We start from the raw sequence: 25,557 nt of genomic DNA, 5'->3' as shown, positions 1-25,557 counted from the left end.
CCTAATTAAAAAAAAAAAAAAAATCTTCTGCAAAAGTCAGGTCATAGAAAGCTAACACTAGGAAATGCAAGGAAAAAAAATAATTTTATATTATGAAAAGTGCCTTCAAATAGCTAACAAAGTTATTCCCATAGTTGTAGGCAAATTTTCAGTCACAAGAGCAGCCAATAATCACAACCTGAGGAAGAGCAATAATTCAAATGTTTAATGAAATTCCACCTTCCAAATAGAAGGAAAATTTGTAAAAAGACAAAAATATATAAACACTTAAACACATGAAAACATTTTTAAACTCAACATATTTTACAGAGATACAAAAATTTTGCATCTGCCTACAGAACGGACAGTTGAGAAATGGTAGGCACTTCTACACGATAAACTCAGTCAGGGTTAGACCAGTTCCCACAGCTCAGCCTACATAATATGCAAAATATATACAAAAGCAATCTAGACTGCACCAAGGATATTACGGGTACCGCCTAAATTTAAATAGCTCAGTCTCCTCACTAGAATTCTAACGCATTACAAACTCAGACAACGTACCAGAACCAAGAGACAGATTGTACTGGACAAGGACACTGAATATCAGAACAAACTTCTAGTTGGAGAGGGTCACGCAGGTGGAACCTGGTGGCTTTGAGTCTCTTACACCACAAAGTCTATGGTCAAGCACAGGGGTCTTCAGTCTTCATAACAAAAGTATTTCTGACTTTGGCCACCTGGTTAATTATTACAGGTTATTTGGTTAATCAGAAGCAGGACTGCAGTTTCTGTGTTTTGAGAGGGGTTCCAGGAAACTGATAAAAATCAAACATGATGTGGTATGTTAAAATGCTACGCAGTAGTGAAGTAATGACAGTGAAAGTAAATTTCAGCCACACTAATTTAGAAAATACTCATTGTTGTTTTATACAAGAACTCTGTAAGTCAACCCAGAACAAAATTAACATGCTATGTCAGAAGAATATCCATACTAGGAAAAGACTATACAAGAAGGCCAAGACCACTGTTGACTGAAAGAAGATAAATGGCAGATTGGATTTATAAAAGACGTAAGGAATTCTTCCTTCTCCTCTTTAGAGACCTCTGCTTTTATAAAAACTTTTGGTCTACACCAAGCATCCTGGATATCAACCAATTATTAGACAAGATTACTGAAGAGCTGAGTAGCTAACAGCACTCCCATTCTGGTGAGAGACAGGTTGAATTCTTACAAGACTAAAATCAAAGAATATCCAGTCTGACTTCTTCAGTCCTGCGTGTGGATCTAGTGAATCATCTGGGATCCTGGAGCAAATTTTGATGAATAAAGCTGACTATTCTCCGCAGATAGTGGTAACCAGTTGGTACCTTGGAGAGAACAGCAGAAATTTCCTCCTCCCTGGGAAAGATAAAATGATCACACGTTTGAGAGGATATGGAACATTTAATTCCCCATTCCTAGCTTTGAAACTTAAGTCATATGGAATGGTTCTTTCCATTCAACTCACCCAATATTCCCAATTTGTTTTTGGACAGTAAAAGGCAGTGAAGCAGATGGGTAGTCATCAGACAGAGACAGGGTCAACTCAAACTTGGCAAAAGCTATGGAAGCGGAGAACAAAAGCTTCACTCTGTATGTGAAATAAATACAAACAAAAAAAATACAAAATATTCAAACGTACTGCTACCACCTTTGAATTAGGTTCCAGAAGCAAAAACAAATGTTATAATTGATGCAACAAGCTCAATAGCATCTAAAGAGTTACAGCATAGACTAACAGTATCTTCATAAATACAGTTAAAAGAACCTTTCTACTCCAATACTATCAGCATTCTAACACTGAGTTAGAATACAAACCCCCAACTTTCCTCACAGAAAAAGTTAATACACACATAATTCACAGAACCTTTCAAAAATTATGGGAGAATATAGAGTAATAATAAAAATACGTTTTATAGCTAACATAAAATATTCCTAGGCAGGTAAAGTTTTCTGAAGTTTTAAGTAGGACTGATTTACCTCCAATTCCATCATTCTAAGATCACTTCATTAATTCAACCCTATTTAATTCAGGCCACATTTCTACCTAGCACGGTACTCTTGTCTATGACAAAATGCAGGAAGGCCAGAGTTGAATTTTATTGTAAATATGGGTAAGACCATCACCAAGGACACAAAGCCCAGGAACCAGATGCTTTAGGATAACATCAACTAGAACAAGCACAGTACAGGTCTTTTCCAGGCCAATTTCCCACAATTTGCAACTTCCTGAGCACAGGCTGCCCTTGTATCCCTTCTGTTGACTTAACTAACTATAACTTCTATGGGATTTTTGGCATGTAGTACACCACCACTCTTGCAAAGGGTACTACAAAATTAGAATAACCTACGGGAACAGCACCAAGGCATGCAGAGCAAGGCTGACTGGGCACTTCTTGGTTAAGGAAGAAAAAACAGAAGGATAAGGTGAAGTAGTATTTATCTTGTTCCATTGGGACATGCCACAGAAGTGGGAAGTAGTATGAGAAAACGAAAACTAAAGAAAATAAACTTTAGTTTAAGTGCATTCATCCTTCAATGACTGATTCTGCTTGGCTGAAGCAAATAGAAGACTAAAAGAAACAAAGCACTAAGATACAGGTAAACTCTTGGCTCTGTTTCCTTTGCATTGCTAAGCTCTGGCCTAAAGTTTTAAGTTAGAGAGTCAAGTCAAACAGGAAAGTGGCAACGAAGGAGAGATTACACAATAGTAAGGAAGTGACTGAATCCAAGAACAGCTTAATTTCCATGCACTTGGATATTACAGTGCAATTGTATGAAAATAAATTATACTGTTGTTAAAAATAGTTGCGTAAAATCTCAATTTCAAGAAAAACAAATATAAAATATTTCAGTGTTTTGTTTCTGATTATCTAGAAATACTCTCTGAAGGGCTGGTGTAAACTCCATCTGAAGTTACTCACTTTGTGTCATTGATATCGGTCTTCAGAAGATTAAATTTTCCACCCCATCTCTCCAGAAATTCAATCTCCTCTCCTAAGATCTTGCAATGACTCACAACCAGGGAGATGTCATGAAGAACCTAAGTGGGCAATCAGAAAAGCAATCACATTGGCACTCTGGCTGGTAAACTCTGTGACACTTGAAAATGCAGTTTATCCTAGAAAGTATTAAAAAAAAGTAACTTAACTGCTATCTCAGTTTGGATGTGAAAATGAAATTGTACAAGCATAACAACAAATATACTTTTTTCCCCCCAAGTTTCTGCTTTCAGCTTTGTCATCAGGGGTACACAGACATGCAGGAACACCAAGTTTGGCTTGGCAATTTAAACCGTTAATTCTTTAGGAAGCAGAATGGCATTCCACTCAATTCTTTAATTTCTATTAGCAGAAGACAAAGGATTTTAAGAAATCACAAGGACAGGCAGACATTAATGCAGCAAACAAGGAAGAAACCACAGCTTTTAGGACTCTTGCCTTCAGGGACAGGTACTTGCGCTTGTACCTCAGAATATTTGTGAAGCAGATTTTGATTTGCATTGATGAAACATTCATTAAGATGCTTTTGTTCTCAGTATCAGCCCTATTCTCTGTGACAGGAAAGACTTAATGTTTTTCCAGAGTCTTACAGGCTTTTCTGGAACACTACCTGGGGCAAGTAGTACAGTGTGGGACACTTTTCTTGCCAGCATCCCCGACTTTCAATAAACTGGAAAATGAGTCTTTGGACTAAACGTGAGGAGGGTGGAGCTTTATCCTCTGTAACACAAAACAAAAACATGTTGCCAGAAATCTTTTAAAAGCCATTTAGTAATGCATTCTCAGATAAACCACAAATTTACAGATGTCTTCCCAAGAAATTATAACCAGGGCAGTTACTTTCAAGCTACTCAAAAAATCTTACCATCCAAGAAAGATTCAAAGTTCAGGCTAACTATCTTTCTGGAAGGATCTTCACCAAAAACATCACCATCTGAGAAGGAAAAAAAAAAAAAAAAAAGATAAAACCCAAGCAGTAGTGATTTCCATACTTAGTTCTGGAGTTACAGCTCTTCTTCTTCAGAAACAGCCATTCATTATATACTTTTCTGAATTTTCATAGAAAGCACTGATAAACATATTCAAAGCCACCTCTCTCAGCTTACACTCTCCTTCTGTAGTATGTTTTCTATTTCCTTTTAGCGGATCTTCACAAATATAGAAACTTTATATTTCTATTATGTAACTTTTCAACCTTTCAAATTGATAAAACTGAAACTACCAGTTTTGCAACTTACCTATTGGGGGTCCAAACACAACTGTGAGTTCAATAGAATCGTATAGAAAATTAAAGACGGCCTGCTGTTCACTCCATTCAGTAATCTCCCACTCAGTGAAGCTAAAAAGGGGAGGAAAAAACCACCATCACCCTAAGTTTCAACCAACTGAAACAATTATATGAAGGACAAAGATCAGCGTATTAAGTGCACTTGCAGCTATTACCACAATTAATTAAACAAAAGTTTCACTTTCCAACAGGGTGAAAGAATCTGTTGGGAATGCAGGCGTAATACTATTCATTTTCCATAAACATTCAGTTTGGAATTGAAGGAGAGTTGCATGTAGATAGACTGAACGTAGAGTATCACTGCAGAGTTGTTAACAGAAAAACAGTGCATCACATATGGAAGTTTGCTGAGGCTTTATTGCTTATCCTAGGCTGCGAGGAGACAGGTATCCAAAGATTTCCCAAATCAAATAACAAGGAAAACCAAAACAAAAAACTTTTACATACGAATGTGAGGCCCCAGAACTAGCTGATAAAAATAAAGCCTGAAGGTCTTTTCCTTACTTGTATCTCTCCAGGAGTTCCTGGCAGCTTTTTTCTTCTTCCTTTAGATGGTTCATCTGAGCAAGCATTTGCTCATTCTGAGTCTCCAGTTCTGACAGTTCTCTGCAAAGATAAACCAACCACATGAGATGTAGCACACTGGTTAAAAAACCACCAACCTTCTAAAACCTGACTGCACATGTTATTTAAGGTCTTTAGATCCTCTTTGACATCTTACCTTTGAAGTTCCTCTTCTTGGGCTTTGAGACTTTCCAATTCTAAGAGAAAGGGAAAAGAAAAGCAGCAGTGAGAGACAAGAGCAGCAAAGAAAGCCCTAACTTGCTGTGCAGTCACTGTGCTTAATACGAAAGATCTCAACTTGATGGCTGTTACTCCTACCTGGATACAGATATGTGGCCAACAAAGGTTAGTAGTTATTGAACAATTGAAGTGCTGAATATGATAGCCAGCACACACTCTCCAAGTCACACTGTACCAAGTTCTAAACTCCATTTTTCCAGGGGAAAAACAGTCCTTTTCATATTTTAACACCCATGTAATTAGCTATATTCCAATACAGAAAAGAAAGCAGTTGTGTTTGCATCCATATCACTGTTAATATAATCAGCGTGGGGGTCGAGTATCACCCTCTCCAGAATTTAAACAACAACAAAAAGTGCCATTCAGCAGGTACCATTACCGGCCTCTAAGTTTTTCCCTTCTGCCGTTTCATCACTGCAGTCTGCTTCCCATTCATCCCAGTCAGAATCTATAGGAAAGAAGTATCAGGTCTCTGTAGAACTCCCAGATTCAATACTTCCAATACTATTTTATTTGTCTGTGGATTCTAGAAATCTTAGTATTTCAAAGATAATTAAGAAAAATGTACAAAAAGTCAGAAGAGTATCTACCAAAAACCTCCAAAAGTAACAGGTACACAAGGATAACTCCTTTTATTGCATTGTTTCAAAGCTGCTACTGTGCAATTTGATTTCTACTTAAGGCATCGGAAGAAAATTCAGTTGGACGAAGTGAAAATACACAGAACATCATTATGCAGCGATGCCAAGTACTGACTGCAGCTTGTGAGAACACAGATGAACAAGTTTTAAACCATACAGCTATGATGCTGAAAACGGTATAGTCCTGGAGCGCAAAGCTTAGTCTTGCCTACCTGCAGGATAGCTGGTAGGTTTTGCAGCCGTTTCGAATTGCGTGCGGCCTGCAGCTGTACTGTTATCGCTACCAGATTTAGCCAGTGTGGTTACACGTTCATAGGCTACAACAACTATAATTCTGTATTTCAGCCTAGTCGTCACTCCTAGTCTTCACAGGATGTATGTGTGATTCCCACAAGACAAGTTTGCAGGCACAAATGAAGGCATTTAGGCCTAACAAATACTGGTAGCAAAGGAATTGTAAAATTCCAAGCAACCACCAAACACAAAATCTTGAACTGACCACTTAAACAGCAGCTCTGCAGAAAAATAGAGAAAACAGCGTATCAGTCACGAGTTTGGAAACACATACCTGCTTCCAGATCAACAAGACAGCTCTCTGCCTCCTTGAGCAATTCATCCACCTTTTCTATTCTTGACTGTAGTTTTCCGTGTTGTTCCTAAGATGTGAAAATTGTGCTCAAGTCAATGACAATTTTTAAAAAGCTGAATTGTCTTCTGGGACCACTGTGTGAATCTTTGCTTGCTAATAAACTAATTAAAGAAGTCGATATAATCTGTCATTAGAACAAAGAGGCAGACTGGCAAATGCTAAGGCAGTAGCCATGCATAAGAAAATACTAGATACTTAACAGTGTATCTTCCTAATGACTTTTCTGATGAAGGGATGAGATAAGCCATGGAAATAAATAAATTCCTAGAGCTTTTAACACACACAAATTTCTGATACCTATCACAATGCATTACTTCTGCATTTCCTTGTTAGTTACTAATACTGACATTACTACAGTATAAAGAGCTAATTTCAGATGGCATTTCCTTTAATACTCCCATTTTCCCCTCTTACTTTAATTGCCAAAACCCTTAGGCAGGAGGTTCCTATAGTGTAAATGCAAGAAAGTCACTATCCCAATGTGTTTTATGTTTGCATATAAATGAAAGGGAAGTACATTTAATAAGAAGGAAACGTTCAAGAGAATTCACACTTACATACAATAATTAGGCTCCTACACTTGACAAAGACAGACGAAATATGGTAGAGGTTCCTTTTTTAAAGCTAAACCTCCGCAGCCTTGTGGCACATTACCTGCGCACTCTGCAGCAATTTGCTGTACAATGTCACTTTTTCGTTGTGAGCCATGATTTTACTCTCCTTGGTGAAATAGGATTTCATTTTGTTCAATTCTGCTCCAAAGTTCTTCAGCTGCAATGAATGGAAAATACAGAAGAGAAAGTGAATGGAAATGTGCAACAAAAGATTGTTCAATCAACCCTTTAGACTCTTTCTCTCTTCTCTGCTCCTCCCGATATCCCATTGCTCTAGTAGCAGTACATCGCACTTGCAAATTAAATCCAATTTAAGATGGGACAATCCCTGTTAATTCAAGTAGAGTTGCCTACTTCTTTTCTTTGCAAAGATACAAGAAGATCTTTACTCAAATAGGGAGCCTCACAAATAAGTAAAGAGATGCTTTTACCAAACACCAGAGCACCTTCATTAAGTACATCAGACGTCTCATCCCCGTTGTTTGAGACATGTATTTAGAACATTCGCCCCATTACGGTTAAGGAGGCTAACTGAAGTGCTCACAGAAGTCCAGGCAGGACCCAAGCCACAAGAAGTCAACTTAAAACCTGTTTTAACAGAACATAGCTACAGATCATGCAGTTCAATGTTTTCTCTGACAGCTGTCAATCCAGAAGCTGCAGAGGAATGTACAGAAACTTTTTTCTAGAATGTTTGCCATCTGCCTGTTTCCACTAGGTGGTATCATTCTAACTGCAGTGTGTAGAGATTTGCATAATAAGTTTTCAGACTTGTTATTCTTAGCTAAGGTTCCAGTTGCTTTCATTGTTCATAAATATAATTCTTCCGGAATCTAGTTGATTACCAACTTGAATTATCAAGTTCTTCTGTTTTATAGCAACATATTCCCTTTAACATATTTAAAGGGCACATATCCTTGCATTCTTCTGACATATTGGAAGTTCTCATAGCAGTTTTCCATTCAGAAAATATTTTGCCTTGTAACACCTACCTGCCTACTATTATTCTGTGACCATTCTGGTTCTTATTTTATTGGAATACATAAATTAACCTTACTTCATTATATAAGAAACAACATTATCTCTTCATGCAGTACCTCTTCATCAGAGCAGGTTCTCATTACTTCCCACAAACTCTTATTCACGTTCACCAGGAGTTGATCCTGGACATTTGCATACACTTTTAACCTGAAATATGGAAAAAAAAGTTGAAAGTCTTGTTGCAACTGCACTGAACACATAAAGCAGCACATTGGTATTGATACAGTTCATTCCCCTTTTCTAATTAAAACATGGAAATGTAAATATTTTCATTTAATTGGGTCTCACCTCTTGGAGAGACCCTCTAAAGCCTTGATTAAGTGGGGGCCATGTTTGTTAAACTCTAGCACATAATACAAAGTTAATTTCCTATAGCCACTTTGTTAAGGGCACGTCTGAACAGGAGGTGAAGAGCTAGAGAGCTAAAGAAATAGGAAGTGGTGCTAATGAGGCTGTGAAAAATCTTACTACTGATTTTGAATTTTACCATAAAACTTGATTTTGCACATAAATTGTAAAAGCCATAATGAATCAGACCAGAAGTGTCCTTCAGATAAGAAAATAAATCACGATAACTGTATTTCAGTCAAAAAAACACTGGAAAATTGGAATAAACAACAGATCGTAACCTGTTATGATTCTGCTTTCTATGTTTGATCATGTCTGATACAATTTTAAAAATTTTACTCTTAACTCTTCTGATGTGCAACTGCAACACTATTAGTGAAAGAAAAATTACTTGAGAAAAAACAAACTTTAATTATCTCTAACCACAACTGCTCCCCAGGAGTTAGCCCTATACCATCTAAATCTGTAATAAACTGGCTACCAGCATAAAGTAGGTTAACTACCATTTTTTATTTTTCCTATATCTAATGTATTAACTTTCTTCAGGCCACTTTGCATGCAACCCAAACTTTAAAAAAAAAATTACTAATATGCTCTGTGACTGAAAAAACACTTACTCATCTATCATCTGAGAAAGGGCCTGGCAATCTTCTTCATAAATACGCAGCTTGGGGCGATAAACATATTGGCTGTACATGAGTTCTTCTGGAGTAGGCGGTGCACTGACTGCACACTGGGGAAAAAAAGAGGGAAGAATTGTGAAGGAAAAAACTGCGTAATTTTCAGAAACAGTAACTTCCAATCAATTCATGTACAGAAACCAGTAAAAGGCCCAGGATCTTTATTTTTGCAGAACAAGGGAAAAAAAAAACCTAATGGAGGCAGCCTGACGTACTTAAACGATTGTTTTCATTCTGGACTTGTCTCTGAATGGAATCGGACAAGTTAGTCACAGAATCACAGTCATATAACCTTACATAGCTCATTCCACTTCCATGCTCCATGTTTCCTCACATTTCAGCAGGGACTTCCTTTTGGGACATATGCCTCATCACTAGAGCTTAAAAAAACCCACAAAACAAAAAAAAATTGAAAGAGCTTAACTTCCTTTTAGATGAAGACTTGAAAAGCAAGTGGACATTATCCAGATAACAAGAGTGCGCTAGAATAAAACAAGATAGCTATGCTTGATTCGGAATCGAAGTTCCCAATTTTCAACAAGTCTCAGGCACCTCAAATAAATATGATGTGGGTATTTCAGCAAGCTGCCTATATATTGAAGCACTTAAATAATTGACATTAATTCCATCCCTTCAGAGAAAGCTTTCAGGAGCTTTTGGGGGGTGGAGGTGGTGTTTGTTTTTTATCAGAGATCAGTCACTAATGAATGTTATCAGAGTTTTGTAAGCATAATGAATATTTAGAGACAGCTCAGTATGAATAAATTTGCAAACTAAAAGTGTAAACTAAACTGTAACTAAGATGGTACAGCATTTTAAATAAAAATGGAAGAGATTTAAAAATCATAAAGGAAGCAATTTAACCAATACCAGTTATATTAATTTAGCTGTGATTCTTTTTAATCAGATTTTGTACTCGCTCTTGCCAAGTTAACACACAGAAATTTTATTCAGTCAGCAACAAGGCAATGAAGAAAGGCAGAACACCACACCACCACGAGTGCCCCACAAACATATCAAACCACCTGTATGCACTGGTTTTCTGCAAACTAACAAAACAAAGTCCACAGTCCACAGTTGCAGTCCTTATTTCCAAGAAGATATCTAAATTTCTAATGTGAATATTCTATTGACATATTTGCCCTGATAACGTGACATCTTACAGCAGTAAGAAGACACAGAAGCCAGTTTTCAACTAACCTGAAGTACTAGAATGAATTTCACAAGTAAAGAATTTTCACAAATACACCATTCTCCACATGAAGAATATGATCTTGACCACATCTTTTCATACATAACAGCTACTTCACTCTCACACTTATTATCATAAAGACGTATTAAAAATTCCTACCAAAGCGGGTGTCCCGCTACCCATTTGAAAGAAGGAAGACCAAATCTCATTAGAACTTATTTATCATTGAACGTGCTACTGAAATGTTTTCCAGCACTCTAGAATAAGTACTGGCATAGAAGAATCTCCCAAACCAGTGTCAAAATTATGCAGACACTGCTAAGGTTTTCCACTTTCCAGGATGGCTTTTCCATTGCCCCAGTGCATTGTTCACTGTGCCAGTAGAAACTGTAGTAAGCAGCAGGAAATGGAAGTATCTGAACTAAATCCCCACATGCTTTATTAAATAAATGCTAAGCATTGCAATCTTACAAACAAACTTTCTCTGTTTATGAAACTTGAAACTTTTCCATGTCAGTATAATACTTATGTACAGAAAACTAAGCAGCTCATTCACACTGCTTCATTACGTAAGTACCATTCCTTATAAAGATTATTTGCAAAATCCAGGCAGATAACAGAGACCAGCCCCAGCATCCAGTTAGAAATTCAGTTGGGTACACGAATGTGTACAAATAAGCAAGTCTGAAACACTAGTCTTCAGAAAGCTTATATGAAAATAAGGTGCCTTTACTGAAAACAAATTACAAGGCCTTGCTTTCAGGATGACCGCAAAGTAAGCGATCGCTGCCTTGTTCAGCATCAAGTTACTACCACGGAGTAGTACTTGTCTGCATGCAAAAAAAGTTGTTCCTATGTCTGCAAGAATTCAACAGAAACCTTTCAGGATGAGGGTACTAAAACTGGGTTCAGGTAGAACAGACTTAGGGGGAAGGAGTGAAGTGTAGTAATGTCCTGATGAAGCACTTATGAAGAAGGAAGTAGAACAGGTACTAGGAGTGCAGAGCAGCATTTCAGGATTCTGATTTCAGCGGCTGATGGACATAGTAAGAAGACAAAGTGAAAAGACTGAGCTTCTAGTTCTTATTTTCAAACTTACCATTAAAACAAGTTCAAAAATCAAGAATTAGCATATTAATCCAAGAACAGATAATCCTGAACATATAATATTTTGTGAAGAGATTGAAATCTATTCTATTTTTCAGTGCTGAGGGAAAAAAAGCATCAGACTTATCAAAGGTGAACAAGCAAAGAGACAAGAGGAAGCATGCACTAACACACTTGTCAAGTGGAACTGACTTCTGTCTTAACTCATGTAAAGCCCTTTAATACAGACTGGTTAGTTGATAAAAATTAAAAATAACAACAAAAAAAGGAATATAACTTAAGGTCAGTTATATTATGCATATCAAAGGACAGCTACTCACATTGGCTGGAAGGTGGCTATGCCGGGGCTTCTGAATCGGAACATGGACTTGAAGAAGTGTAAAAAACTCCCCAACTGTGATAACACCATTCTGAAATTTCTGTAAAGATTAGGAAATCAAGCAAGAACGCTTACTTGCATATACACACACAAGTATTTTTCCTGTTAGGACAAGAAGTTAGCATCTTTCAGCTATTTACATACCTCCCGTAAGTTATCTTCACAAATGCTATCTGTGAGAAGCTGAGACTCCATCTGACTGCTTCGCTGAACTAGCCAGAAAAAAAAAATAAAAGGGGGGGAATATTGCTGGGGTTAATAACATTCTTACAGAAATATGAACCTGAGCTCATTAGCTCTAGAAAAAAAAGCAATTTTAAGGTAGAGTTTGACCTTTATGTGTTTTTCCAGTGCTGAATGAAGTAACAGGAAACAACTACTTGGGACAAATAAGGTGGACTAGATTAAGAACCTAATGTACAATAAAATCCATGTCAGAGCAGTAATGAAATGACAGAGTTCACCCTTCTATGGGAGGAAAGCCATATGTAACATACTAAAAACTAATAAAACTGAGAAAGACTCCAACCAGTTCACAGCGGGCATCCTACGTAGATGGAGACCAAAGAGCATCTGAGCTGGCAGCAGCTTTCAAGGTAAAATCATGGCATTCAAGTTCTGAGCCAACAAGGGCTCGTTTCTCACACAAACGATAGAGCCCAACTTCTACTGGATAAGGCATAAGCTTTCATGGTTGCAGGAGGCCAAAACTGGAATTGTTTTTGTAAATAAAGGCAAGGTATCCCTTATCAGATGATTGGCAGATTTCTGCTTCGTTGTTAGGTACCAGCTAATTAGTAAGAGGTAATTAAACCTGGGAACTGAATATGCTTACAGCCTGTCCCCTGCAAAGCACTCCGAGGAGTCTTTCTCCAAGAGCGCAGTACGGAGGCACGCGGACTCATTCTGTGTGGAGCGAGCTTAAAATCATCTTTGGGCCAGCAGAGTTTGAGTTGGGGTTTTGCTCTGTGCTAAGGTAACTAAATTGCCTCATCAGCCCAACCTGCTCTTGAAAATAAAGCTGAACTTAAATTCTGCTCCTTTTTCTTCCCATCTCAGTTTTCCTTAAATGGCTTGGACTTCTAGCCAGAACGTAAAAGCATGTTGACTGGCTGGGTGGGAAGCTGTGACACAGGCATTCAAGGCCTTTCCCAAATTAAATATATACCATGGGTGGGGCTCTTCCTCGATTAAGCATAAAGAACACAAGGTTTGAAACCATTACCACAAAGGAAGTCTTACTTGTTAATTCTGTGTCAGCCTTAACAGAATCCAGAGAGCTGCTAGTGCTGGCACGAGTACAATCAGGGCTTTTAGCCAATAGATTTGGAGGATCTTCACCTTCATGAACTTCTACTTGGCTTTGAGACACAGCACTAAAAGTAACCTAATATTAGCAAGTTAAAAAAAAAAAAAAAAAGAGTTATATGAAACAATACAAGAATAAGTTGATCAGTAGTTTATCGTAGCTGTTTCTTGATGACATTCAGAATCGTTTCATTTTTAGTAGCAGCATGTTTTCTATCTAATCAGCATGACAAACCAGCGTATGGCTAGTTAAGCCATTTCCTATGATGACATCTGGAAGTAAAGCTGCAAAATCTTTCATCCATTTCTCAGTCAAAGCAGTAGCCACCACAGCACAACCTTCCAGCTTCTGGAACCAGAAAGTTTCTACTGGTGATGTACCAACTTATTTTTAAGGTCATATTAATGTTCCATATTTGCACAAATTTTCTTGTCAGCTGCAATTTGTGCCGTCTATAAAAATAAAGCTAACTTAAACTAAACATCCATGCTTGGATTGATTTTAAATAATTATTTTAGGCCTTACTCTATCATTGTTCCTAAGCAACAACTAGCAAGTAGTTTAGTTCAGAGGACTAGGAATATTTACTCGAGAGAGGATTAAAACAAGAGAATTATTTAAAATTGACATATCCCTTATTCTGTCTGTTTTGCATGGTTCTGGAAAGTTGCACACATCACCCTGATTCTTCTATTTTGGCAAAGCAATGAAAAATACAGGGGATGACATAGCAAAATGACAGCAAACTGGTGGTTAAGAGAATCAAGAAAATCTACCAATAGATCTGCTTAACACCCCAAAATGGAAACAAAAATCCTGCTAGTGATCACTGTATCCTTATGAGTGATTAGGCTCACCTGCAAGTCTCGGGAGGCCTCACCATCCAAGTTTTCATCCCTCTTGAGCTTCTTTGGACTTTGAAGATCCTCCTCATCTTGTTCCAAAGTTCTTTTTGTGTTGCAAGTTTTTGTCTCTTCAAGTTGATTCTTTTCATTTTGGGAGATTTGTTTTTTGCTTATCTCATTGCAAGCATTTTCCACGAGTTCAGAGCTTACAGATTCATTTGAATCCATTTCTTCTAGGCAGACAGGAAGAAATTCTTCTGCTATAAACTGAGAATGGCTGAAGTTCTGCCTACTAGACTTCTTGTTACCTGGGGTTTCACCAGCCTTTATGCTTACTTCTGAAGCTGGTGCTTCTCCTTTGTCTGAAGCTTTTGCATTTATGTCTTGTACGCTAGAAACAGAAGGATTTCTTCTGTTTGGTAATTTAGGCTGGAAGATAGCTAGAGGGACATTTATTCCTTGATATTTATCTTTAAGTGCTATGCTTAAATTTGTATCTATGGGAGCAGTTCCAGATTCAAGACATGTGTTCTCCTGCTCTTTGGTATGAAATAAATCATGTGGTTCACTTACAGTATTTTTTCCTAACCTCAAGGTATCCTCTGGCTGAGTTGATGATTTGGGCAACTGGTCAGAAAAAGCTGTTTCAGAAACGGAGAGAACTGCAGATTTCCTCCTAATATTTTTCAGTTTTGAACAAACATTTAAAATACCTGATAATTCAGGTGGAAGAGGGGCATCTATTTGATCTCTTGGTCTGCCACTGACCAAAAGTTGCTTAGTTTGTTCAGAGTTTATGTGAAAAACTTTTGCGGGTGTCTCCCCTTCAGCTGACAGCCCCTCATTTTCCTTCGATTCCTTGTTAGAAACTGTAACAAGGCTTGCTCCAGCCAAGCCTAAATCTGTAGCTAAATCTTCATGTCTAGATGAATCATCTTGCAATAGCTGGTTTCTCTGAGTACTACATGCATCTGAGGAACTCAAAGAATCTGGTTGCTGGATTGGAAGTGAAACACGGGATGCCAAATCGCCACTTTCTTCACTGCAATCTCTGGGCCCGTTCCTTGGAAGCCTGATAGAGACTTGCTTTGATTTCAGGTTTTCTGGAGGTATGAGATCCTGCTGACTATTTACAGGGACAGAATTATCTGTGGGAAGGTCAAGATCCTGTGGTGCTTGCATATCCATAGCCTCTTCTGGAAGTACAACAGAATAAATGGAATCTGGTGGCGTGCCACTGTGGACTTTGATAGCTCCTTTCTCACTAGGAAATGCTGAGGCTGCTGAAGCCGAAGAGGGAATGCTGGGCTTCTCCTTAGATTTTGTATGATATTCACCATTCAGGTCTTTTGTACACGGGGAATCTCTTTCATCTCTGCAAGAAGACAACAACGCGCTATGCAAGTTTGGTTGTTGAGTGCTTTTATGTGACACTTCTTGGCTCTCAAATCCATTAATATTGTTATTAACAGCAATAGTATGCGATGCAGTTATTTCCATATCATCTTGGTTGTGGGTAAAAACAATGGTTTTATCAGCAGGAACCGCAGAAATGGCTGGAATGGGCTCTCTGTCCTCTACATCAGTTTCACCACTTAATACAGCTGTATGAGTTTTAGTGATCTCCATATCTTCAGCCGAAGTAAAAACAACTGTTTGGGTCTCTGAAGCAGCCTCCTGTCCAACCTGCTTGGGCAGGTTTAATCTATCCTCACACAAGACCCTTTCAATACTTTCATCAACAGAGTGAGACTCGGTCATTTCCATGTCAGCCTGGTAACTCGTAAACAGAATTGTGGAAGTTAAAGGAACGAACTGATTGGGTTGCCTGCCTTGCAGAGCATTTTCTTCCAAAGTTACATTATGGGGTCTAGTGATTTCCATATCATCCACAGCAAACATGGTCGCTTCGCTATTTGAAAGTGCTTGCTGTCCAACCTCCTTATCCAAGTTCAGTTTATCATCACGTACTACTTTTACAGTAATTTTATCAGCAGAGCAAGACTTGGTAATGTCCTTGTCATCCTGGCTACTAGTGAACGTAACTGTTTTAACAGGATGAGCTGAAGAGACAGAACGAAGCCCTCCCTCATTTTGCGAGACAATTTCATGGCCTATCGCAGCCGTATGGCTCTCTGTGATCTCCATGTCATTATTCTCATCACTCAGTGAAAATAAAACAGTCTTTTCCCCTGTTGTTCCTTTCAAGCTTTTCCTTCCAGTCCTTTTAGCTGTGTTAAGCACACCTTGAGATGCAGCCTTTTCCATAGATTTATCAATTGCAACAGTATCGAGTCTACTTATTTCCATGTCATCATTGTAGGTAAAAACACAAGTTTTATCTCCAGAAATTAAGGATATGTCATCATTTGAACTTTTACACTGCAGAATTACTTTGTTGTCTGCTGAAACTGTATGACTTCTGGTGATGTCCATATCAGCATCTTCTGAAAATATAGTAGTTTTCTCACCTGCAAAAGGTAAATGTTTTAAACCAGTCATGGTTAACATTTTCTTGCCAGATACCAAGGAGTACACATCGCACGCAGGCTGCTCCTGACTATTTATTGTCATTGTGACCCCTTTTTTTAAGGACACTGTTTTATTTTCTTCTGGAACAAGGTATCCAGGTACTGCTTTTCTTTCTGACAGAACAGGATTGATGTTGTCATCAGGAACCATTACTGCACAGTTACCAGTCAAGTCCATGTTTTCACCAGAGAGAAACACAACTGACTTTTCTAAAAACGAAGGCAATTGGGAACTTCCCTGATGTGGCTCAGACATATTGGCTAGTAATGGCTCTTCAGCACCCCTCAAGTGCAGGCCATCAACTGAGCGAGGATTTTTAAAATCCTCTTCTGAAGACACTGTTTTACAAATTGAAATATTTCTCTCGGAATCTACTCGAGTTGACAATACTTTGTTAGCTACCTTTACAGTATGGGTTTTCTCTTGCCTGTCAGAGTTTTGGCAATCTGCATTTATTCCTAATATTTTTCCAAGCTGTTCATTTCCTTTCATCCCAGAGAAAGCAGGATCATTACTGGAAATAAAAGAACCATTTGGAGCCAAAGGAGTAACAGTTTGCTTATTTATGTTCGTTCCCAATTCTCTGCATTCTATCACTGCATCCTGACTCTTGATATCCACACCAGAATTACCAGAAAGCTGGAAGACCTGATTTTGCAGCTGCTTGGATATCATATTATTTTGATTACAATTATTCTCATGTTCTTGTACTGTATTAATAGGAGCAACATCAAAGGCAGCAGGATGAGTTTTGGTTATGTCAATGTTTTGATCATCTGAAAACAAGCCCATTTTGTCATTTCTGCAGGAAACGGAAGCATTTGGAAGGCTTTTTTCCAAAGGTTGAGATATAACAACTTTTTGACTTTGCAAAGACGTGAATGCACAGGTGTCAGTGACAACGTTCTCAGGGACTTCTCTCTTTTGCTCTTGTAATGAACACATGCTCTTTGCACAGGATCTTGGACCACTTGCCTGAAAGTTTGTTTTTCCAAGCTTCTTATCAACCATCATCTCAAGATCTTTAGTATTCATTTCTAAAGCCTGACTTCTTTTAATATTCCCATCAATACTGATCACCTCAAGATTTTCCTTGTCCATATCTAAAGAATTTGCACTTTCACTGACATTTTTGTTCCAGTTCTTTCTTGGAATTATTTTACAATGCATTTGTTTTGTTTCTGCAGTTATCCCATTGCTTTGATCATCAATGACAACAGCATGGCATTTAGTTATTTCCATTTCTTCCTGATCATTTAAATTGGGAGATGCAGATCTGTTATCAAGAAGATGAGGTTTGCAGGTGACAGAAGCGAACACTCCAGCAGGAGATGCATTTTCAACATTCTTTCCATCATCCTTGACAACACAGGCTTTAGTCATGTCCATATCTTCTCCTGAGAATATTACTGTCTTCTCACCTGGCAGAGAAACAAGTTGAGAGTTTGCTAGTCTGTACTGAAGTCCACTCTTAGAAACACCAGTAGACACTGAATTGGTACATGAACCAAAACCAACGTTCACTGAAGCAGTCCCGAGATCTTGGGTTGCTTTTTCAGTTTGTTCACCTGAGCCTGAAGGTTGTTCAAGTGCACCATTTTTATATGGCACAGAAGCTCGATTATCTGAAGATGTTAGACTCTTTGTAATGTCCCTATCACCATGTGCTGGACGTCTGTTTTCTGCTAGCGAAGAGTTTATATTAACTGGCTTTTCAAAAGTTTTATAATGCGAACTGTTCATTTCTTTGGTACTGTCATTATAGATTACATCTGTATAATTCCCAGTAATTTCCATGTCATCACATTTAGAAAAAACAACAGTTTTATCACCTCGGAAGACAGTCTCAGAAGAAATGGATCCTGGGATGGCAGACATTGTTCTGGCCTCTTGTTTAACAGTTCGCAGCACTGTAGGATCTTGTCGGTCTTCAACATTTACTACTTTTTTGCCTGTACAAAGTTGAGGGTCCTGCTGAACAATTAAGTGCTTATTAGATGCTCTCTTCAATACAGAATTATCTAACTCTGTGGCTGGGAAATCCTTTTTGAAGTTTAGACTTTGATTGCTGACACTGGAGAAGGGGAAAGACATTTTTGCAGTGTGACTAGTTGTCATATCCATTCCATCATCTACGAATGCCTCAGTAACATCCGCACACGGTAGTTGCTCTGGTGGAGCTTCACAAATACCAGAAAACATAGCTTTAACATCGGACGCCTGGCATTTTGTCATTTCCATTCCATCATCTTGCCCTCTAAAGACTTTTGTTACATTGCAGGTGTCCAGTGCTTCATGGGAACAAAATTCCACTGACGGTCGTGCCATGTCATCTGAGACTTGTGAAGGGACAAAAAAAACATTCTCTTTTTCAGGTCCCTCAATAGGATTGACTGCACTTTCGTTTGATTTCAAGCTCATCAAAAATTCATTGAAATTTATTTTTTTTACAGTAGTAGCATCTTTCTCCTGTTCAAAAGATGGGCATGAATGGTTTGTAGGGTCAGAGAAAAAATGAAATTCTTTGCTCATTTCTGCCTTTTCATCATTAGAGCTTAACCCAGCCAGAAATGACGTGATATCTATTTTCTCAGTTTTGTCAGCTTGATTGTTTTTCAGGTTACGTGTAATCACTGCAGTGTGACTAGCTGTCATATCCATTTCATTTTCAGATGAAAAGATGAGGGTGGTGTCATGCCTATTTGTTCTTAGAATGGCATTGTCTGCATCATGCCACTAACAAAAAAAAAAGGCAAGAAATTACAGTTACTGACACTTAAAACAAATGATACAATGGCTTATCCTATTTTAAAACAAAAATCAACTTATGCAGTCCTAAGGTTATAGCTCTATCTTTACATCTTTTTCTTTGGAAAAAAGAAAGTTTGGTCCTCCTTGATAAGCAATAACACATTCAAGGAAAGCACAATGACTTAATTATTAGAGCATATCCTATTTAAATGTCTTTTTTTGAAACAGCATGTCTCGGTTTTACTGTTGGGCAAAGACTTCATATCTAGACATATCTTAATACGCATGGAACAATTACTGCGTCTTATGGATAAGATTTTAACTGCCTTTTTTTTTTTTTAACATTCGTTAACAAGAGCCAACATATGTTTTTAAGCCGTATCTTTAAATGCAACATAAAAGTCAGAAGCCATTGCAGTAAGGGAGACTGTTTTGACAACTGCTTTGTTTAACACCACAGTGCCATAACATCATCACTGAAGTGTAACACAGTTCAGGATTTCTGTGCAATTGCACCTGTGAAGGTCTTAGCCAAGCATTTTGTGTTTTATCACTTGATTCAACTGAAGAATTTCAGTTACCTTTTCATGCTAATCATTGCAAGTTTGTCTAAAGCTTTTTAACAGAAGGAACAGAGAGTACATTTGTGCATATCCATTCTACCCATAGAAGTAAAAATATACAAGCAGAGGGTAATACACGAGAAAAAATACATAACCAGACCTATCTGAAACATAAGCTCCTTTGCATATTCTTAGATAAGAATTGAAAAGCATAGAGGAACTAGCTCAGGTACTGAAAAATTAGCAAGCAATATTAGAAGCAAGAGGTATCAATACTGCAGTATAATGCCTATCAGATTAGGAAAATACTTCAAAATATGGAAGATTAGCTTTCAGAAGAATTTTATGTGGATACAAGGATTTATGTTTTAGGCAGCTGAGTTACATTTTTCGTCTTTACTATACAAATTATTGAAATATATTTTGGACACTGATTTTTTTCAGCAACAACAAAAAAAAAGCCTTCATATACCTCAGTCTGCTGCACCAATGCCTGGATAGGGGCATGAAGCAAAGTGTTCATCCCTGTCGAAAGAAAAGGAAATACTCCATTTGTTGTGCCATCTTCTTATTTTATCCACTGAGCTGAAGATCTATGCACTCGTTTTACAAACACCACTAAGTAAGTACAATTAAAACCAAATATATCCTGAAAAACATTTTCAGTACTCCTTCTAGCATGTGGAAGAGCTACCCATACTTCTACAACACAACGCTTGTAAACAGCTTCATGGGACAAGGCCCATTCACGCAATAGTCTGCTCGGTCAGGGAGATTGTTCTAGGCATGTTAAAATTATTCAAACAGAATCAATAGTTTTGAGTAAAGACAGTAATTTTGCTACTAAATCTTTTTCCAAACTCACCAGTGATTTCACACGGAACAGCCTCGGGTTCTTCATTTCTACAAAAGGTGGGTTAGATAAACAGTTTGTTAAAAGATTTCAAAAGAGCAAGCTACAGCAATATACGGAAAAGGCAGAGAGTTCTGTTGCATAGCTCACACAGGCCTGGGCAGCAGATACCAGATGCTACTTATATGTCTTCAAATATATTCTAACTTGAGTTGCAACCTTTTCCCATGAGATTCTCTCGTCTTAGCATGCCACAAGCCATCGTTCAACATACAGGTGGCATTTTAATTCCTCAGTGACAAATTAAAAAAAAAAAAAAAAGAGAAAAGATTAATTCTTTCTTTTGACTCGGACCTTCCACTTTCAGTTATTCCTTTCTCTTTGGGAATCCGAAACCTGAAGTTAATTTCTCTGTAAAACAAAAAGCCCAATATAATGTCCAGCTCGTGTCGTTTTCTGTCTAACTTTTAATGCCTTCTGCTCTCCACTGTTTTATTGATTACTCTTTCAAGTTCAAGAAACCTTAGCTAAAGTACTGTTTTTTATTTATACACATATATATGTGTGCATCCATGCCCACATGTACACATACATGTATATATTACTATATTGGGTTCATACCTTTAAAAGCATGAGTTAACTTCAATTGTATATAAGCTGTTTCCTTGCTATATATTTTAAATGTAGGAAATTCCCCTTCGCACATAGAAATTGTCTAAATCTGATTTTTTACTTATCAGGTAATTTTAATTTAAAAAACTCCATCATTGTGTTTTATCGACACGAGAACTTTGAGACCAAACTAACACTTTTTCTACCTCTGAGGGAGAAAGTTATGGTAATAAATATGGAAGACTATGTCTATGAGATATGGAAACTGGTAGGTCTTTCCTGGAAAACATTCCCAAGCAATCAGCTTTGGAAGGAAGCAGTTTCAAGTCATAATTATTCAATTTTTCAGGAACCACTAACTTTTTGTGAGTGACCAAAACAGTTATATGCTTTTTTTGCTGCATCCCTTCTTTCACCAATGAAGAGCACTGAGCCATTTTATATCTAAGTAAATACATATGCTGGATTTCTTTGATGAGTAATATTTTGACAGTTGCATGTCATGTGAAGAAATGTTTATGCAGGACAGAACATGGGAATTTTTGTTGAACTTACTGATTAAGCAGGACATCATTCCTCGTATCTGCTGCACACTCTAAAAATAATAAGGAAATTAGGCATTACAAACCATTCAGAGACAAGAGTAACCTGCACAGAAAAGAACATTCTGAAGTTCTCACTCATGGTGTGCCTTCCTATCCTGACAAAATCCCAGAGAAATGAAATACTTGAAAATGCATTAGCTTTCCAGATCTTCCTAGGTAACCTTTGACAGAGTGAATATGACATTCTGCTCAAGATTCTTTTGATCTAAATCCCCAAGGCAGATTTTTTTCTAGGTGCATTTTGTCTAAGAAAATAATTCCTTTTCTGAGCTACAAAGTAATGGGTTTTCAGACAGTTTGTGATGAACAGCTGACCATATTGTTCTTTATTTGTGACTGACAGGCCCAACTTCTTAAATTCAGGCTAAAATCTTGGTGCTAATAGTCTGCGAATCCTATCAGGAGGGGAAAGGAGTTTTACCTGTACTTTCTCCCTCTGCCGTGTTATTCTTAAGATCTCGCTGGAAGACTCTGCAGCTAAGAAAAAAAACAACACAAAATAACCCAGATTTTTCAAAAACACCAGACCACCTGTTTTGAAGCAAAGAGGGAAAAAAAGTAAATAAATAAATCAGCCCTAATTTCAATCTTTTTCACATGGTATGTTTTGAAATGAGATATCAAAAGCCAGAAGCTTACTGAACCCAACCATATCTTCCATCAGGAAGATGCCATTTTCATACTTAAGATGGAAATCACTAAAAAATTTAATGGGAAACAAAAATTCCTGATTATATTAAACTCACTGAACTGTTGTTTTTTTTTCTAGCTAGGAAGAGAAAATGTATAATGGCTCTCTTAGGGCTCAAAATCAACTCAACACAACAACAGTCATCAGTTTGCCTTCACTCACAAACATGTAAACAGCAATTTTAGGGGGTACCGGATTATTACCTATAGCCTGCGGCATTTTATGATTAAATAAAGGATGTAGATCTGCATCCTTCAGATCAAACTTACTTTATGGTATTCGCAAAGCTGACACGGCGAGAGTTTTTCCTACGTTTTTCTATATTGATATCCTGACAATAAAGAACACAACATTTTGATATAGAGAGTTCTTATCCCATAAGCCACAGCAAGCATAGCTTTTCAGGAAACACAAACCCAAAAAGCCACACCCCCCTCAAAATAATAATCTATGACCCAACAAGTACAAGAGATTTACCAACATCCTTAAAATACTCTATAGTTCTCCAACTTCTCCAGACATAAAGACGCCTATCTCATAAGAAGTAGGATCTAAACATCACTTTGTGAGAACCACCTCTTGTGTTTCAAACACAAGCAGAATACCAGTTATAAGGATTTTTGTCTCACATGTTGTCTGGTATACTAGGGAAAATATATGTAGTTGCTTAGCAAGAGAGTTGCAGGATTTTTTTTTTTCCGTTACAAGAACTGGAGGAAAAATAGTCATAATGGTTTGTCTTTATGGGAGACAGGGAAAGATTCATGAAAGAATCAAAGCCACCATTTCCTATAGAAATGTTTAAGTGGTGTCACTGACTACGTGATCATACTAGTGCAATGTTACAAGGCATGTAACGATGCAATATTACAACAGTGGAAAGCTAATTCATGATACTGCTGCTGTGCGGTTGCCTGCAATAAGTGTTTCTAAGTAAATAGCTCAGTCTCAGGACAGTGGAACACTCGCTGTTAACAGAAAGTATTAACATGCCAGGCACTACCCATCATATGCACATGACTAAGAAAGCTTGTAAAATACCTAAATTAAAAAAAAAAAATCATGTCAGTAACACAAGCAATTATGAATGATGCCACACTACTGTATGTGATAGTCTCATATTGCTCATTAGCAGCACTGTCCATCATAGTTAACACGCACTAAAGTTTAAAGACTGTGAGACGCTCTTCATACTCAACCCAGTTTTGAAATAAATGTGTTGTGCATAAATATTTCAGGCTTATATTTCATATTATAAAGAAATTATTAGAGGCTTTTTCACTGAAAGCCTTATATGCTAAAAATGAGTTTTCAAGTTCTGTAATCAGTAACACATAAATCATATAAATATGATGCAACTAGAATCTTAGTCCATAGAACACACCCTAGGTAGAAATGGCATTTAAAAAAAAATCTAAACTGAACAGGCCTACAGTTACAATTTCTAAGAAACAACAGATACTATAATCATGAAATATATTCTGTATCTATTTCTGGAAGAAAATGTTTATTTTTTAGCTTTTACTTTAAATAAATTGGCAGGCTGGGTTGGGTTTTTTTTATTTCAGATACAAAACCATCTTACTGACTATACCAGTTTGTACACTGGCGGATCAAGCTTCAAGTCAAATGGACTACAGCAGGAGCAAGTTATGCCTATTAACCTCTGTTTATTCCTCTTTTCTTGATAGAAGAAATATTCTGATTTAAAATAGAAGTATAAGAAAAATTCAATGGATGTCTTACAATATTTAGTACTCCAAACATCCTCCTAAACAGTTATTACAGGAGTTTTTACACCTGCATTATTCTAGTGACACAGTTTAATCAGTGACAAGTTCAGGAGCAAACTGCAAACTGAAGATGTTAAGAGCATTGGCAATAAAAGACTTAATAGACCTACCTGTGTCAATTCATTCCCATTTCCCAGGTCATCAAGAGGATTTCGTGGAGCCTTTAAAATCTAAAAGAAAATATAATAATTGAGAAAATCAACTACAAGAACTGATTACTTGTCTGGAGAGGGACTATAAAAGCCACCAGTGGCCTAGTCAAGCATATCAATCTAATAGGCTCTTTCTTTGCTTTTGAAATGCTTTTCTGTAACTGTGATGAGAAAACAAGCTCCTCTTTACAGCTTCCCTTTCTTTCCTTCACTCACTCACATGGTTTTCTTTTGAGAAATGCTTTAAGTTACTCACAGAGGACAGCCGCTTCCCTCTGATGTGCTCTGTATTATCACTGGAGGGAAAAAAGGGGAAATGGGTATTAGGGCATAAACTTGAACAAAGATGTATTTCTTGAACAGTACTGCTATGTTTTTAAGGTTAATAAATAGATTTCTCCATTATTTTTACAAGTGTGAAATTAAATAAACAAGCTTGTTTGGAACAGGTCATTCATTCCAGCACTAGTTCCCAAGAATAAGCTTTGGAAAATTCAGCAGATTGCCCTCCAAACCCATGGTCAGTGAGTCTCCAGACAATCCACTGCTACGAAATTTCCTCAGAGCTTTCCTACACAAAATCAAAGAAACTCCCTGTTTTCCTTCTTCATAACAGAAAACACATTTCATTCAAGAGAAAACTGCAGGGATTAAAAAAAGTTGTGCCTCTAAATGATAGAATTTATACTACAATAAAATTCTTAGGTTTCAACTTACTTTTCCATGTTCAGGTCTGCATAAATCTTGTCCATTTCTGAAGGATGTGATTTTCCTATAAAATACAGTACTGAAATCTAAAAATATTAATGAACCTCAGTAAGAAAACTACATACAATGACAACAAGATACTAGCCTTAGATGCTATAATTTTTCTCTCCATCTTTCTCTGGTCACAGGAATACACTGAAGTTTAATAGGCCTCTCAAGTCCACGTTTTCTATTACATATCATATAATAAAACAACTGTGCTAACAGTTTAAATTTTACTATTTAGGCGTTCTTTAATTTAGAATTAAGATTCTGGTAGCTGTCGGAGGTAAACGTGATCAAACCTCATACAGTACAAAGTTTGCTAGTTTTCTGT

The 25,557-nt window shown here is 37.3% G+C and overlaps 1 protein-coding gene across 1 annotated transcript; it reads right to left on the bottom strand.

Moving 5' to 3' along the window:
* Positions 1-1,275: 1,275 nt before the first annotated feature.
* KNL1 (kinetochore scaffold 1) lies at positions 1,276-25,258 on the bottom strand (the record flags this gene model as incomplete). Its single annotated transcript, XM_082000632.1, has 25 exons — positions 25,191-25,258; positions 24,730-24,769; positions 24,432-24,491; positions 22,798-22,859; positions 22,265-22,314; positions 21,788-21,827; positions 20,633-20,670; positions 20,240-20,292; positions 13,934-19,189; positions 13,010-13,154; positions 11,912-11,979; positions 11,709-11,807; positions 9,027-9,142; positions 8,118-8,208; positions 7,061-7,177; positions 6,326-6,413; positions 5,496-5,564; positions 5,034-5,073; positions 4,817-4,918; positions 4,263-4,363; positions 3,890-3,958; positions 3,635-3,744; positions 2,947-3,065; positions 1,491-1,613; positions 1,276-1,381 (listed from the first exon to the last, which is right to left on the bottom strand). The coding sequence occupies exons 1-25, from the start codon at positions 25,223-25,225 to the stop codon at positions 1,276-1,278; spliced, it is 7,197 nt and encodes a 2,398-aa protein (XP_081856758.1). The 5' UTR covers positions 25,226-25,258.
* Positions 25,259-25,557: the final 299 nt, after the last annotated feature.

The sequence above is a fragment of the Phaethon aethereus genome, assembly GCF_964289735.1.
Source record: "Phaethon aethereus genome assembly, chromosome: 5".
NCBI lineage: Eukaryota > Metazoa > Chordata > Aves > Phaethontiformes > Phaethontidae > Phaethon > Phaethon aethereus.
Note: the sequence above shows the minus strand (reverse complement) of the source record. Positions and strands in the feature narration are given on the sequence as shown.